The sequence below is a fragment of the Panthera leo genome, chromosome F3 (genome assembly GCF_018350215.1).
Source record: "Panthera leo isolate Ple1 chromosome F3, P.leo_Ple1_pat1.1, whole genome shotgun sequence".
Taxonomy (NCBI): domain Eukaryota; kingdom Metazoa; phylum Chordata; class Mammalia; order Carnivora; family Felidae; genus Panthera; species Panthera leo.
The window spans coordinates 65,966,800-65,981,096 of record NC_056696.1 but is presented as its reverse complement, the minus strand read 5'-3'; the positions used below and the strand labels follow the sequence as shown (position 1 = coordinate 65,981,096).

Below are 14,297 nucleotides of genomic sequence, written 5' to 3'. Positions count from 1 at the left end.
ACTCAGTTTATAACAGTAAGACCACTTCATTTGGAGGTCAAGGCCACCAAGAGTACTTGGATTACACGCGTAAGGGAAGTTCTCTAGAAGCTTCATCAGAAGTGATGTGGACGATTTGATCGATAGATCTTACGCTCTGTGTCTTTACCTCACTTTGTTCTGAGTTCGGGAGGGGGGCAAGTTACAGGGTTACAGGTTCTATTATACTAACCGCTGTGGCCAGGTTGGGTCCCAGTGATAAGTAAACGTGAGAGGGGCGCCTGGGTGGCTTAGCGGGTTAAGCGTCCGACTCTGGGCTTCTGCTCAGGTCATGATCTCACAGCTCGTGAGTTCAAGCCCCGTATCCAGCTCTGCGCTGACAGTGCGGAGCCTGCTTGGGATCCTGTCTCTCTCCCTCTTTCTCTGCCCTGCCTGCCATCTGTCTCTCTCTCCCTCTCAAAGAAATAAACTAGGGGCGCCTGGGTGGCTCAGTCGGTTAAGCAGCCAACTTTGGCTCAGGTCATAATCTCGCTGTCCGTGAGTTCGAGCCCCGCGTCGGGCTCTGTGCTGACAACTCAGAGCCTGGAGCCTGTTTCAGATTCTGTGTCTCCCTCTCTCTCTGACCCTCCCCTGTTCATGCTCTGTCTCTCTCTGTCTCAAAAATAAATAAACATTAAAAAAAATTAAAAAAAAAATAAACTTAAAAAAAATAAGTGAACTTGAGAATCTTAGAGACCAAGTACAACACGGTTGATTTCTGATGCCAGCCAATGGCCCGTGGCCTCTGCCTCAGAAACTCCTATTGGAGGCAGCGGTTCTCAGAATCCTGCAGGGAAGGTGGTCAGAGGCCACGTCTGAAGCACAACACATTCCATGCCCAGAGCTCAGCGGCCCCAGCCCCAAGGCGAGGAAGCAGGGAGCTGTAGTTTTCCTACGAGCCCGTGGGAAAAAATGTAATAACCACACAGCATTGTGTGGACTGTGGCCTCCTAAAGCCAGAGTTTGCCATTAATAAGAAGATTTGGGCGATGACAGGATCTGGGACGTGAGCGAGATCTGGCTGGGGCTGAAATTGTGGAAGGTGGCTCTTGGAAGTTTGTGGCACGTGGAAATCGCCACGTATCTGTGGCCGTAATAGAAAGAGCTCACTGAGGGGCTCTTGCGTGGCTCAGTCGGTTAGGCGTCCGGCTCTTGGTTTCAGCTCAGGTCATGATCTCATGGCCTCGTGGGTTCGAGCCCCCAAGTCAGGCTCTGTGCTGACAGTGGGGAGCCTGCTTGGGATTCTCTCTCTCTTCCTCTCTCTCTCTGCCTCTCCCCCCACTCACGCTGTCTCTGTTTCTCTCAAAACAAATAAACTTTAAAAAGAAAGAAAGAAAGAGCTCACCGAGTGTGATTTCCAGCCTTGTTATCAATGCTGACAAACGTGTCCCCGAATTCAATTCTTGGCTGAAAATACACTTCTGCATTGGCTGAACGCATTGTCAGGCTCTATCCGTTCACGACTCCGTTAAGATGCTTGGAACCAAGCATGTGTTGAGTGACTTTTTGGTGAATGGATGTATGAGTTAGATTCAATAGGCGGGCAAATTCTTCACACTTTTCATGGTCCTGTGCACTCTGGGGTGGCTGCACTTTCCTCTCTCGGGGGAAGGGGGAGCCGGCGATGGCTTATCAAGGTGCCTGGGGAGCTGGCGCAGACCTGAGAACACAAATCCTGCAACTTACAAAGGTGCCTGCGAGAATCAGGGGAGGAGAAAGGTGGGGGGATACGGGGTGAGGCGGGAAAGAGCAGACTCTGAAGATTCTGGAAAGGGGAGGAGAGGGATGGACCATCCAGAGAGGGGGCTGGATGGGGCAGAGGCAGAGCTGGACCCCTGATCTGTTAGAACAAGCAGGACGCAGCCAAATGGTGCGGTTTCTGTGTTTTGCTGTAGCGATGAGACGTGAGTCCCAGGGAGGCGCGGTGACGCTCCGGTGTCACACACAACTCCCTACAGGATCCTGGCAGAGGGAAGCGGGCGTGGTGGGGGGTGGAGACAAGGAGAGGAGCTGGAAGCCAGGCAGGGGGACAGTCTTGGTGGGAGCTGGAGGGGAAATGAGAGCCCGCGTAGGAGGCTGGAGGCTGGAGAGGGAGCAGCAGAGCTTTTTTATTTCAATCAGCAGTTGGGGGGGAGGACGGCTTGTCGGTGGAAGAAGGAAGTCAGAGCAGAGACAGTGCCAGGCAGGTTGGCTGAAAACAGAGGGGAGTGGGGAAACCTCTGCAGGTGACATGGTGTCTCTACAGGTCACCCTGCTGGCTGCCCTTCTCCTGGGAGGTCACGGTGCACGAGGTAAGAGCCTCTGCCGCCCGCCCGGTCCCCAGCTCCGGGCAGAGCCCGGCGGCCTCTCCCAAGACGATCGGGATTCTCAGGTGGCTGGAGCGTCCGCACCCTGAGAGGTCCCGGCCCGGGTTAGGTCCGCTCCTTGACAGGTGGCGAGCGTGGGGCCCCGAGTCAGGGAAATGTCATCACTAACCTCGTTGTGGCTTGCCCCTCTCTCCCCTTCTCTCCCTCTTTCCCTCTCCTTCTTTCCCTCTTTCTCCCTCCTTCTACCCTCTCCTCTCGCTCCTCCTCTCCCTCTCCCCCTACCCTCTCTGTCTCTCCTCTCCTCCTTCATAACTGCTTCACTTCCCAACTTCTCTTTCCTGCTTGCTTCTTTTTTTCTCTCAAACAACCTGATGCTCTACTACCCACAGCAGCCCAGGAACCCCTCTCGTTCCATGTCGCCCATATCTTCTCCTTTGCCAACCAATCCTGGGCACAGCATCAGGGCTCAGGCTGGCTGGGCGACATGCAGACTCACGGCTGGGACAGCAAGTCCGAAACGATAATTTTCCTGCGCTCGTGGTCTAAAGGCAACTTCAGCAACGAGGAATTGATCGACCTGGAGCTTCTGTTCCGCGTCTACTTCATCGGATTAACTCGGGAGACTGAAGAGTATGCCGATCAATTGCACTTAACATGTAAGTTCCCTCAGAAGGTGCTTCGATTTCCAGGAAGCATGCGCACACCCTTCGGGACCATTGCCTGTTGTTCCTGTCCCAGGATAAACATCTTCATGAATCAACTCGGGGGTCCTTCCAGATTTGGGCTCCTCAAGACTTCCTAGACTCTTTCTTCTTCTGACTCCTTTTTTCTTGCTCATTTTTAGCTTTCCTCAGTGGTCTCCGTTCTGCGGCCTAAAACACAGAGACACATAGTCGTGCCCCTCTGTGCCTGACTCCCTTAAACTGTGATCTCTTCCTCCATTCAGGCGCTTCCAAGGTTTATGCTACAGCCCAGCAACCATTACGACCCATGTCATGTGCCCTCTACTTGCAGGAGACCCTTCACGTGGACTCTGACCTCCACTTTACTATCATTTCCCTGACTTCTTCAAATCAAATTCTTAATTCTTGGCATATATCCCTATGGCCCCTTCCCCATCCCCCGAATTCTCTTCCTTCTTCCTGATCAAACACATCTTTGGCTTACGCCCACACCTCTACAAAACCTTCCGGCTCCACTTTTCAATCAAGCCCTTATATCATTTGTCTCATTTTCCCACCCACAAATCTGTCTTTCTCCTTCCTCCTTCTTCCCAGATCCCATGGAAATACAGGTGGCAGCTGGCTGTGAGCTACATTCTAGTGACATTGCAAAAGGCTTCTTACAGGCAGCTTATCAAGGATCAGATTTCCTGAGCTTCCAAAACATGTCCTGGGTGCCATCTCTAGAGAGTGATAGCAGAGCCCAGAGCGCCTGTGACCTCATGAACCAGTATGAAGCCATCAGGGAAACGGTGCACAGCCTCACCACAAACACCTGTCCCCGATTTGCCTTGGGTCTCTTCGATGCAGGGAAGGTGGATCTCCAGAAGCAAGGTTTGGACGGCCCCTGCCTCTAAGATTTTTCTATACATGCCCCTTCCCACCATCCCTTTCAAAGTTAAGACAAGGACGAGTTCAAGGAGGCTAGGATTTTCTGGGTACAAGTTTCCTAGAGCAGGATAATATGTACATACTGATGCGGTTACCCCCTTGAGCTGTGTGTTAGAATCTCCGTCTGAATACCTTTCATGCCCTCTGCAGTGAGGCCAGTGGCCTGGCTGTCCAGTGGCCCCAGTCCCGGTCCTGGCCGTCTGCTGCTGGTGTGCCACGTGTCCGGCTTCTACCCAAAGCCAGTGTGGGTGACGTGGATGCGGGGTGAGCAGGAGCAGCCGGGCACCCGGCGAGGCGACGTCCTGCCCCACGCTGACGGGACGTGGTATCTTCGGGTGACCCTGGACGTGGTAGCACAAGAGGCAGCGGGCCTGTCTTGCCGGGTGAGACACAGCAGTCTAGGAGGCCGGGACATGGTCCTCCACTGGGGTGAGTAAGGTAGAGCCTGTAGGTGTGAGAAGGTGGCTCTTGAGCCTGGAGGGTTGGGCAGAGGAAAGTTTCACGGCGCCAGAACGAGGGGAGTGCGGTATCAGGAAAGAATGAATACAAGTGATTTCAGGAAAGTAAGGATGGAGCACAAGGGGGGCTCGGACACCAGAGGCTTGGGGAAGAGATGAGGCACCCTCCTCCGGGCAGGTGTGAGAACAGAGTGACAAGGTTGTTTGAAGACGGCATTCATATCCGATGCACCTGTTGAGATGGGGAATCAGTGGACAGAGTCGAACCGGCAGTGGGTCAAAAATGACGTCTGTTGTGTCTCTCTAATACCCACAGGACACCACCTTTCCATGTACTTGATCCTGTTGGCTGCGATAGTGCCCCTCATTCTTCTGACAGTCACTGCATTGTGGTTTAAGAAGCGCTGGTGAGTTCTCCGGGTTTCCTCCTCTCTTCCCAGTTTCTTCTTTCACATTCCGGCTTTACCCGTCTTAGCTTCTGTCTCCTGACTCCTCGCTCCTCCAATGCACCCAGAGGCTGCCATCTGTCTTCCACAGCTCCTATCAAGACATCCCGTGAGCTTCCTCGCCACGCCTTCCCCAAGGGCCCGGGAGCCTAGGACGTCAGAGTGATACCCTTCTTTCCACCCTCCGTTGAATTTGTTTTTCCTGTTTCTGCTTTACGATCATCAGTTCACACAAACCAGTCTAGTTGTGTAACCCTCTATGGAATGCCTCCCTTATAATCTCCATTCGTTCCATAGTCCTCAACTTTCAAAGCCCATTGTGGTTCACAGCCTCCAGAGTCTTCCTTGACCCATTGGTGGGAAGCCCTTCAACTCCGTTCCGTGTGCATCTCATTTCTCCCTGCACAGCGGCTCCCTAGGTCGTTCTTCCCCTTCCAATGTGCAAACTCCTCTAGGACGGTGATCATGATGAAGACGTGTTTTCTGCGGCTAAAACGTGCTCAGTGAAAATCAAACCCAAACAAACCATATCCAAGCTGGACTCACTGTTCTATTGACAGTCTCTCCTCATATGTTTACTCCTGACATGGTTATAGGTTTTGAAGGATTGGTGTTTCCCTTTTTCTTTAAATGTTTCTTAAGTGGCCCCCAAATCCCATATCCCTTTAGGGCCCTCATTTTTTCACTAAACTCTTAAGGAAAAATGCAGCGTTGCTCCTTGCCAAGCTTTCCCCCCGCCCCCCAAATACAACGATGCTACTCTTTCCAACTTATTCCAAACACAAAGAGAGAAGGAGTGAGCAGGCCACGTGTGCGGTGGGGCAGACGTGTCGTGGATGGTTAACAAAACGGAACAAGAGAGCCGGTCCCCAGGATTGGGGTGGGATCAAGGCACAGGATGTATATGGAAGACAAACCCCCCCAAGGGTGGCGCTCTCTCAGATACCTTTGTCTGGACTTTGTTTTCTTCAAGACTCATTCACTAATTCAAGTAACACTTGTCAAACCGTGAAACACGGGACAGGCACACTCGTGAACTGGTCGAGGAAGAAACAGTGGGGACCGTATCCACTTGACTAGAGATGCAGTGCCCACCTTCTTCAGTCTGTCGATGCCCTTTGTACTCGGTACATTTTTTTGGTTTCATTTTAGAAATTTTGAATCAACTTTATGAATGTGTAATTTACATACCATAAAATGCATCTATTTTAAGTATACAATTCTATTCGTTTTGGCATACATATACACTTATGTAAGCAAGACCACCGTCAAGATACAGCACATCCCATTACCCCAGTTACCCCCATACCCACTGGCAGCTAAACATACCGCCAACCAGGAATCCTTGCAAATACTGGTATGCTTACTGATATGGCTAAGCTTTGATTTGTCTTTTCTGTAATTTTATTAAAATAAAATCACTTATATAAACCATAAGAGACTCTTAAATACAGAGGACAAACTGAGGGTTTGTAGGGTGGTGGGTGGGGGGAATGGGCTAAATGGGTGATGGGCATTAAGGAGGGCACTTTAGGGGATGAGCACTGGGTGTCCTATGTACGAGATGAATCACTGGGTTCTACTCCTGAAGCCAAGATGACACTGTATATTAAGTAAATTAAATTTAACTTAAAACAAAGAGGAAAAGGGGCACCTGGATGGCTCAGTCTTGACTTTGGCTCAGGTAATGATTTCACGGTTTGTGAGTTCGAGCCCCAGCATCGGGCTCCGTGTTGACAGTGTGGAGCCTGCTTGGGATTCTATCTCCCTCCTTCTCTCTCTCCTACTTCCTCTCTAGCTCTCTCTCTCTCAAAAATAAATTAAAAAAGAAAAAAGAAAAATTAAAAAAAGGAAAAAACGGAATCACTTATATGTACTCTTTGTATCTGGGCTTTTTTTTTTCCACCTAGTATATGGTTGTAAGTCATTCCATATTTCTTGTTATTACTCAGTAGATCTCTGGTATGAATATACTATCTTTTTTTTTATTCATCCACTCTTTGATGGTTATTCGAGGCTCTTTGATTGTGGTTTTGCTTATTTCATTACCTGCCTGGGCTAGTTCTGTGGATTCTGGGTGCCCTCCTCACTTTGCTTTTTTATCGAGCTGACAACTGGTGTTATATTAGTTTCAGACGTAAAATGTAATCCTTGGGTCTTTGTCTACACTGCAAAGTGGTCACCACAAGAAGATCTCTTTTCCTTCCTTCCCTCCCTCCCCTCTTCTCCTTCTTCCTACTTCCTGCCTCCCTGGAAGTCACTCCCATCTCGACTTCCTAGATGGGATGCTGCGCGATTCATGAATCGTTTCATAAAGCCTATTACATCTTCAAATTCTTTTGGTTGAAATTTGTGTGTTAGCAGCACTGGTAAGGGTTACATCTTTTGTCGAGGGGACACATATGGATTGGAGCACACACACATTTACCATTCAAGCAGCTTGCAAATCTGCCCTGGCCTCTACTTTTTCTGTGCAAAGCTTCGTGTCTGGCCAGGGATACGCGGAGAACTGTGGCCTGCTTTGCTCTCTCCTTAGTAGGTGTGCAACGTTCCACACTTCTAGGAATACATGGCAGCTCATCAGGCCCCACCATGTCTGACTCTTTTCCCTGATATCTGTTAAATTTTGGCCGCTCTATTCTTTGCCTTAACGGGTATTGCAGCCCTAGGCAGCAGTCATGTTGACCTTTGATATTTGCCACCCATTGTTATTATTTCCTACAACCTCCCTGGGCATGAGGCCTCTCTGCAGAGCTCCAGGTTGGGTACACCCTTCCGGTGACAGCAAAACCGTAGGTCCTCAGCTTCCAGAATCACCAAGCCAGGGGAGAGATGGGAGCAGCCTGGCGTCAGTCACTCTGTTGTTCTTGCTGAGGGTAAGGTAGCTCTGGAGTAAGTACTTCTCAATCTGTTGTATACCTTCAGTCATTTTCCAGAATTCTGAAATTGCTTATTTAGAAAATCATGTCCCTTGTTATCACCGATAGTTAGGGAAAGAACGTGCTGAGCCCCTTACCCAGCCACTCTGGACACCTTGCTCCCTGTGTAATATTATAAATCAAACAAGCAAGAGTTTCCATTCCTAACCATTGAAAGCAAAATGCAACACTACTCATAACCACTTGTCAAGATGGTGACAAGCCGTAAGTCTAGAACCATTTCAAGCTCCTTTAAAGCATAACAGTTTACTTGGGGCACCTGGGTGGCTCAGTCGGTTGAGCGTCCGACTTCGGCTCAGGTCATGATCTCACAGCTCGTGAGTTCGAGCCCCGCGTCGGGCTCTGTGCTGACAGCCCAGAGCCTGGAGCCTGCTTCTGCTTCTGTGTCTCCCTCTCTCTGCCCCTAACCCACTCACATTCTGTCTCTGTCTCTCTCAAAAATAAATAAACATTTAAAAAAAATTTTTTTAAAGCATAACAGTTTACTTATCTACAGGGGATCTACCCCAGGGTCAGAAAACAATTCTTACCTTGTTTCCGGTAATCATATTGTTCATGATGGTGTTGGTATTGTCCTAAGACCATCTTGCGTGTGTGGTCTTATGGGATGTAGCGTAGAGTGGGGTGGGTGAGGACGTATTTGTGTTGGTTCAACGGCGGCCAGTTTTTCCTCATGGGAGAAGTTGCTGTGAGTTAAAGGAATAGAACTCTGTGGTTCTGGAATTGAAATGAAATTTATACAAATGTGAACTCATTATGGTATTCTTTTTTTTTTTTCACGTATCAATCTTTTAATGTCAAGACATAAGAAAATGGTCAACCAGAAAACAGCTTTCCGTTGGCCTAGCGGAGATCATTCGTTACAAGTAGCCGTTCTGGCAAACTGCACAGCTGGGCGTGAAGTCAGGGCAGCCCCTGCTCCATTGTCACCTCCAGGCTGAGCCCCCCCACCTCCCGTAGAATCAGAGCATGCGGTGAGCGAAGCCGAACTTCTCGGGCCTCCTCTTTGCCTCTTCCTTCTGAACCAAGAGGGGAGAGAATAACCAGCAAAGCTTGTGTTGTTATCCAGAGGGGAGGCTGTAAGAACGTCACTGTCAGCGTCCTTTATACCCGGGGGCTCGGAGCCCACAGGACGATTTTAAGAGGCCCCCGTGAAGCCATGTGATTGGCTCCCAGAACAGACATTTTGGTCTGAACCGTGAGGGTTACGGCAGACACAGAGGGGGCAGATGGTAGGGGAGAGGCCAGGAAGCGAGTGTCACAAATGGTATGTCTTCAAAAAAATAAGGCATGTGCTGCTGTCCCCAACTGCCATCAGGCAAGGAGTGGCTCAAACCAGGGTCTTTGCAAAAATATAGTCTGTGTGCGGAGGTCCCCCTTTCAGCGAAAGGCGAAGGTCCTAGAACGGAATGCTGGAAGGACTTTTATTAATCCCCTGGGTTAAAATGACAGTTAAAGTCACTTGGGGAAAGAGAGAAACACCAACTACCCCTCCCTTCAAGCTTTAGTGGCCGACAGGAATCCAGGCTCTGAAGTCACAAACAAGATTATTTTTCAAGATTATGAGCGAGAGCGGCAGCTGGTCAAGCGTGTTCTTGCAGGAAGGCCGGGAGCAGGGAACGTGAGGGGTGCTCCCTGTGAGCGGCTTATGGGGAGAGCGGCGGTCCAGCCCCACGGCCCCCACGCGGGGACAGTCGTCCTCAGGGCCAGGGGTGGGGGTGCTGGGGACAGGTGATGCTGTGTTCCACAGATAATGGTATGAAGGGACGGTTAAAATGTAAAGTTTAAGTGCGGCATTTGGAAACATTGTTATTAAAATTTTAGGAGATTACAACCTGGAAGGATTGAGAAATTCTAAAGAAACGAAGCAAAAGCAAACAAACAAAAAAGAAGGCGGAAGATGTCAAAGGCATGAGAGCCCTTTGTGGGTGCTGACCAGCTCACTTTGCGATTAGAGATAATAAGTCGTATATTATAAAATTTGATAATCAGGGGCACCTGGGTGGCTCAGTCCGTCAAGCATCCAACTTCGGCTCAAGTCACGATCTCACGGTTTGTGGGTTCTAGCCCCACATCGGGCTCTGTGCTGGTGGCTCGGAGCTTGGAGCCTGCTTCAGATTCTGGGTCTTTCTCTCTCTCTTCCCCTCCCCCACTTGTGCTCCCTCCCTCCCTCTCTCTCTCTCTAAAATAAATAAACACTTAAAAAATTTTAAAATAACATTAAAAATAAAAATAAAGGGTGCCTGGGTGGCTCAGTCGGTTAAGCGTCCAACTTCAGCTCAGGTCACAATCTCGCAGTCCGTGAGTTTGAGCCCCGCGTCGGGCTCTGGGCTGACGGCTCAGAGCCTGGAGACTGCTTCCGATTCTGTGTCTCCCTCTCTCTCTGTCCTTCCCCCGTTCATGCTGTGTCTCTCTCTGTCTCAAAAATAAATAAACGTTAAAAAAAATAAAAATAAAAATGCATTAGTTTTTACTTCTAGTAGAGTATCTATCTATGTAAAATTTCAGCCCTCTCATATCGCCGGTGGGAATGCAAAGTGGCACTGCCTCTGTGGAAAATGGTTTGGCATTTCCCCAAAAAGCTAAGTGTAGAATTAACCATATGACGCAGACCTTCCACTTCTAGGTATATCCCCATAAAACCTAAAGACAGATGTTCAGATAAATGTACGTAAAAGTTCATGGCAGCACTATTCGCAATAATGAAGAGTGAATAGGAAGAAACAGCCCAAATACCCATCGGTGAGTAAATGGCTGCACAAAATGTGGCAGATACACAGAATGGAACATCATTCAGCCATAAAAAGGAATGAAAAATAACACAGCGTGGATGTGCCTCAAAAACATGATGTTTGGGGGAAAAGAAACCAGGTTGCGTAATTCTGTTCATATGAAATACAACAGTAAGTCCACAGAGACCGAAAGAGGATTATGAGCTAATAGGGGATTGGCCTGGGGGAAGGGTGGGGGTAGGTGACCGCATAATGGCTATGGGATAGTCCCTTGGGTAATATAAATTTTGGGCAAGTTGTTCGAGCTGGTGGTTGCACAACATTGTAATGTACTAAATTCCATTGAGCTGGCTGTTTTATATTGTGTTTCACCTCAACAGCAAAACAGGTACGGACCCCAACATATGCACTCATAAAAGATAGACAACAGCAAAAAGCAAAGTAAACCTACAGGAACAAAGGTGTGTAAAAAAAAAAAAATTGAAACCCCAAAACATACAGTTTGGATTCAAAGACCAATTAAGTCAAAAATGCAGCGGGTTTTCCAATCAGTCTGTCTCAGAAGTTTAAAACTCTCAAGAGGGACACGTGGGTGGCTCAGTCAGTTAAGCATCCAACTTAGGCTCAGGTCATGATCTTGCAGTTCCTGAGTTCGAGCCCCTCTCGTCGGGCTCTGTGCTGAAAGCTCGGAGCCTGGAGCCTGCTTCAGATTCTGTGTCTCCCTCCCTCTCTGCCCCTACCTGATCGCTCTCTCTCTCTCTCTCAAAACTAAACAGTAAAAAAAAATTAAAATGCTAAAAAAAAAAAAAAAGAAGTTTCAACCTCTCTGTGTCCCAGTACTGGGGAGGCAGGTACATTTCACTGGAAATTGCCCCTTCCAGCTCAAATTTGAGGTTCTTTGTGGCCCTTAAGAACCTGTGTGTTCTGGGCAAAGTTCAGCCAGCCAAGGTTCCTGAGCTAAAAGGAAGTCTGTGAACTCACTTCCAAGTTTGGGATAAGGTGGGCTGGGGGACGAGAGTCTGGATGCTAAACAGGTACCTCAGAGCTGAAAAAGGTGCGAACGGCAGGTGCCCCCTGAATACTCGCCGGATAAATGAACGAGTAGGGCAAGACGCCTGCCTTTTTTGGATCTGTTGCTAACTTTTATGCCTTGGTTAAAATCGCAAAGTTTGAAAGAAAGCAATACAGCTACGGGCCGCTCACTTGCCTGCTTCCTCTGCCCGGCTTCAGCCCGCAGGTACCGTGACCTCGGCTCGGGCTGCGGGACGCGGGCGGCGCTGGGCCTCAGGCGGCTGCTGGAGGCCAGCTCGCTGGGCCGCCGCCTGCATTTAGGTGGAGGGGCCCCGACTGGCCCCGGGTCTGCGGACATCTCACGTTTGCCGCCGAGGTGTTTGTGCTCTTTGCTTTTGGGGTGGAACTTGAGGATCTTTGTAGTATTTCTTGTTGTTGGGATCTTGGAGGAATCAGGGACGTTTTCACCCGTTAATCCTGCTCTCTCTCCTCTTTACCAGGAAAGGCAGGACCCTGTCTTCTGAGTCTCTTGGTTGGAGTCATCTGGGTGTCCGAAGATTTGTGTCCACTCAGGCTTTTGTCTCGGAGGTGCGGGACATTTGGGAGAGGGGACTTTACGGCCGGAGGGTGGATTGATGTGGCAGGGTGCCTCCTCACGGCCGCCAACCTCCCGTCCCAGCGGGTGCGGTCGCGCCTTCGGTGGGGTTTGCATCCGAGCAGGGGTGGTGGTGGCGGCGACCGTGACGGTGGACGAGAGGGCACGAGAGCACCTGTCAGGGGTCTGACCCGGAAACGGAGGCTGCCGTTCCCAGTCTCTCTTTGAGTCCACGCAGGACGCCGTGGGCCAGCATCCCGATCGGCCCACACTGCTCGGCCAGCGTCCCCTCTGAGGCCAACTCCACCGGCTCTCGGTGCTGCCACATCGCTGTCAGTGGGATGTTTGTTGTGTGGGAGAATTAATCTCACTGCGCTCACGCACCTACTAAGTTCTTACCATTTGGGCCGGTCAGCGAGTCAGCACCACATTCCGCAGATGGAGTCTTGGGTGTTCTCCCTCAAACTCAAGGCTCACGAAGAAATAAAAAACCAACCATGTTAATGGCGGGAGGTGTCCAGTCTCTGCTGTCGTCTGGCTGTCACCCAAACGGTGACTTACATACTTCACAATTCGGACTTTGCGGTCAGGCTCAGATAAAGGCCACTCTTCGTGGCGGGAGCCACTGATTTCCAGGCGTAGAGATGGTGACAGTCCTCATCTTGGATTTGCTTATCGACAGCCGTAAGATCGGTGAGCGAAAGCCCCTCGTGCTTGGAATCTTCTACCACCCCGTTTCTGCTAGATGATACGTGGACCTATGCCAGTGGGTCACGCTTTCCTGATTGGAGGAAATCCAAGAATTATCGTAACGGGCAACATGTTGACTAGCGCCCATATATTTCCCTCCGTGGATGCTCAATGTACTGTTGCGATGTGCCGAGGGCATTCGTAGAGAAGACAGGGGATGACAACTCAGGACCCATATCTTGGAACTTTTGGTGAAAAGTGACAAGCTCCTTGCTCACCTAGCAATCGTTTATTTGCTGTCGGAAATGCCGAAAGGTAGAGTGAGGCTGTGAGATGCTGCGAGAGGAGAAGGACGCTCTCTGGCCTGGGACCCTCTTACAAAAATCTGTCTCTGAGACTGAAGCTACACACAGGAGACTCCCCAGTTTCTCCTGGGCTCAAGAAGATTTGTTACTCTATTTTTTTTCGCTAAATAATTTTTTTAAATATAATTTCTTGTCAAGTTGGTTTCCATGCAGAAGCTTTGTTACTCTATTTTTTTAACTAAATAAGTTTTTTTAAATATAACTTCTTGTCAAGTTGGTTTCCATGCAGAAGCTTTGTTACTCTATTTTTTTAACTAAATAATTTTTTTTAAATATAACTTCTTGTCAAGTTGGTTTCCATGCAGAAGCTTTGTTACTCTATTTTTTTAACTAAATAATTTTTTTTAAATATAACTTCTTGTCAAGTTGGTTTCCATGAAGAAGCTTTGTTACTCTATTTTTTTGACTAAATAATTTTTTTTAAATATAACTTCTTGTCAGGTTGGTTTCCACGCAGAAGATTTGTTACTCTAAACTCCAAAGCCTGAGTGCCACCGAAAAGAAGGTCATATGCCAGTAGAAAGTGTCATCTTTACCTGTGAAAAATGGCTGTGGCATAAGACGAATTTGTTTGGATTCTTAAACGGCAGTATTTATCATACTTGATTCTGGGATTTGGGTTTGTGGCACTACAGCCCGGGTGGGGTTTTCAATGCTTTGCCTTGTTGTAAATGACTGTCAATATATACAGCACCCTAGAAATGAGAATGTGGGTGAGAGGGTCCAGACAAGGGGGGTGAGATGAGCCACAGGAACCACTGAGGATGCCGGGAGCAGTGACAGAATTGCAGGGCAGGGAGGCGGGGCAAGGTCCAGCGGGGTGGCTAAACCCAAAGCATCCTTCTAGATCCAGGCGAGCCGGAGGAGTTGTCCACCATTTCCCCCTTATTTAATGCCGTGGAAGGACCTGCGTGGGGAGGTGAAACGGCCCTTCAGAACCACATGGGGGTGGGGGTCTTCCGAGGTAGGAAGCAGAAAGGGAACTGGCCCCCGGGGGCCAAGGAGACAAGAAACCAGACGTCAGATCGGCTGGGGTGAAAACGAGCGGTGAGTGGGAGGCCCGGGGCTGCGGGAGGGGCGGCTCTTCTCTGCTGGGCAGCCTGGACCAGGAAGAGATCTGCCAG

At 49.4% G+C, this 14,297-nt stretch overlaps 1 protein-coding gene across 1 annotated transcript; it reads left to right on the top strand.

Annotated features, from left to right (window-relative positions):
* The first annotated feature begins 2,201 nt into the window (after window positions 1-2,201).
* On the top strand, window positions 2,202-4,954 carry LOC122212031 (T-cell surface glycoprotein CD1c-like). Its single transcript, XM_042925683.1, has 6 exons — window positions 2,202-2,309; window positions 2,714-2,980; window positions 3,602-3,880; window positions 4,088-4,366; window positions 4,712-4,802; window positions 4,933-4,954. Exons 1-6 carry the CDS (start codon window positions 2,249-2,251, stop codon window positions 4,952-4,954), a joined length of 999 nt encoding a protein of 332 aa, XP_042781617.1. The 5' UTR covers window positions 2,202-2,248.
* Window positions 4,955-14,297: the final 9,343 nt, after the last annotated feature.

Coding starts and splice junctions, on each gene's coding strand:
- LOC122212031 (XM_042925683.1), top strand. CDS start 2,249: ATGGTGTCTCTACAGGTCACCCTGCTGGCTGCCCTTCTCCTGGGAGGT. Junction 2,981..3,601: donor CGATCAATTGCACTTAACAT/GTAAGTTCCCTC, acceptor CCTTCTTCCCAG/ATCCCATGGAAATACAGGTG. Junction 4,803..4,932: donor TTGTGGTTTAAGAAGCGCTG/GTGAGTTCTCCG, acceptor TGTCTTCCACAG/CTCCTATCAAGACATCCCGT.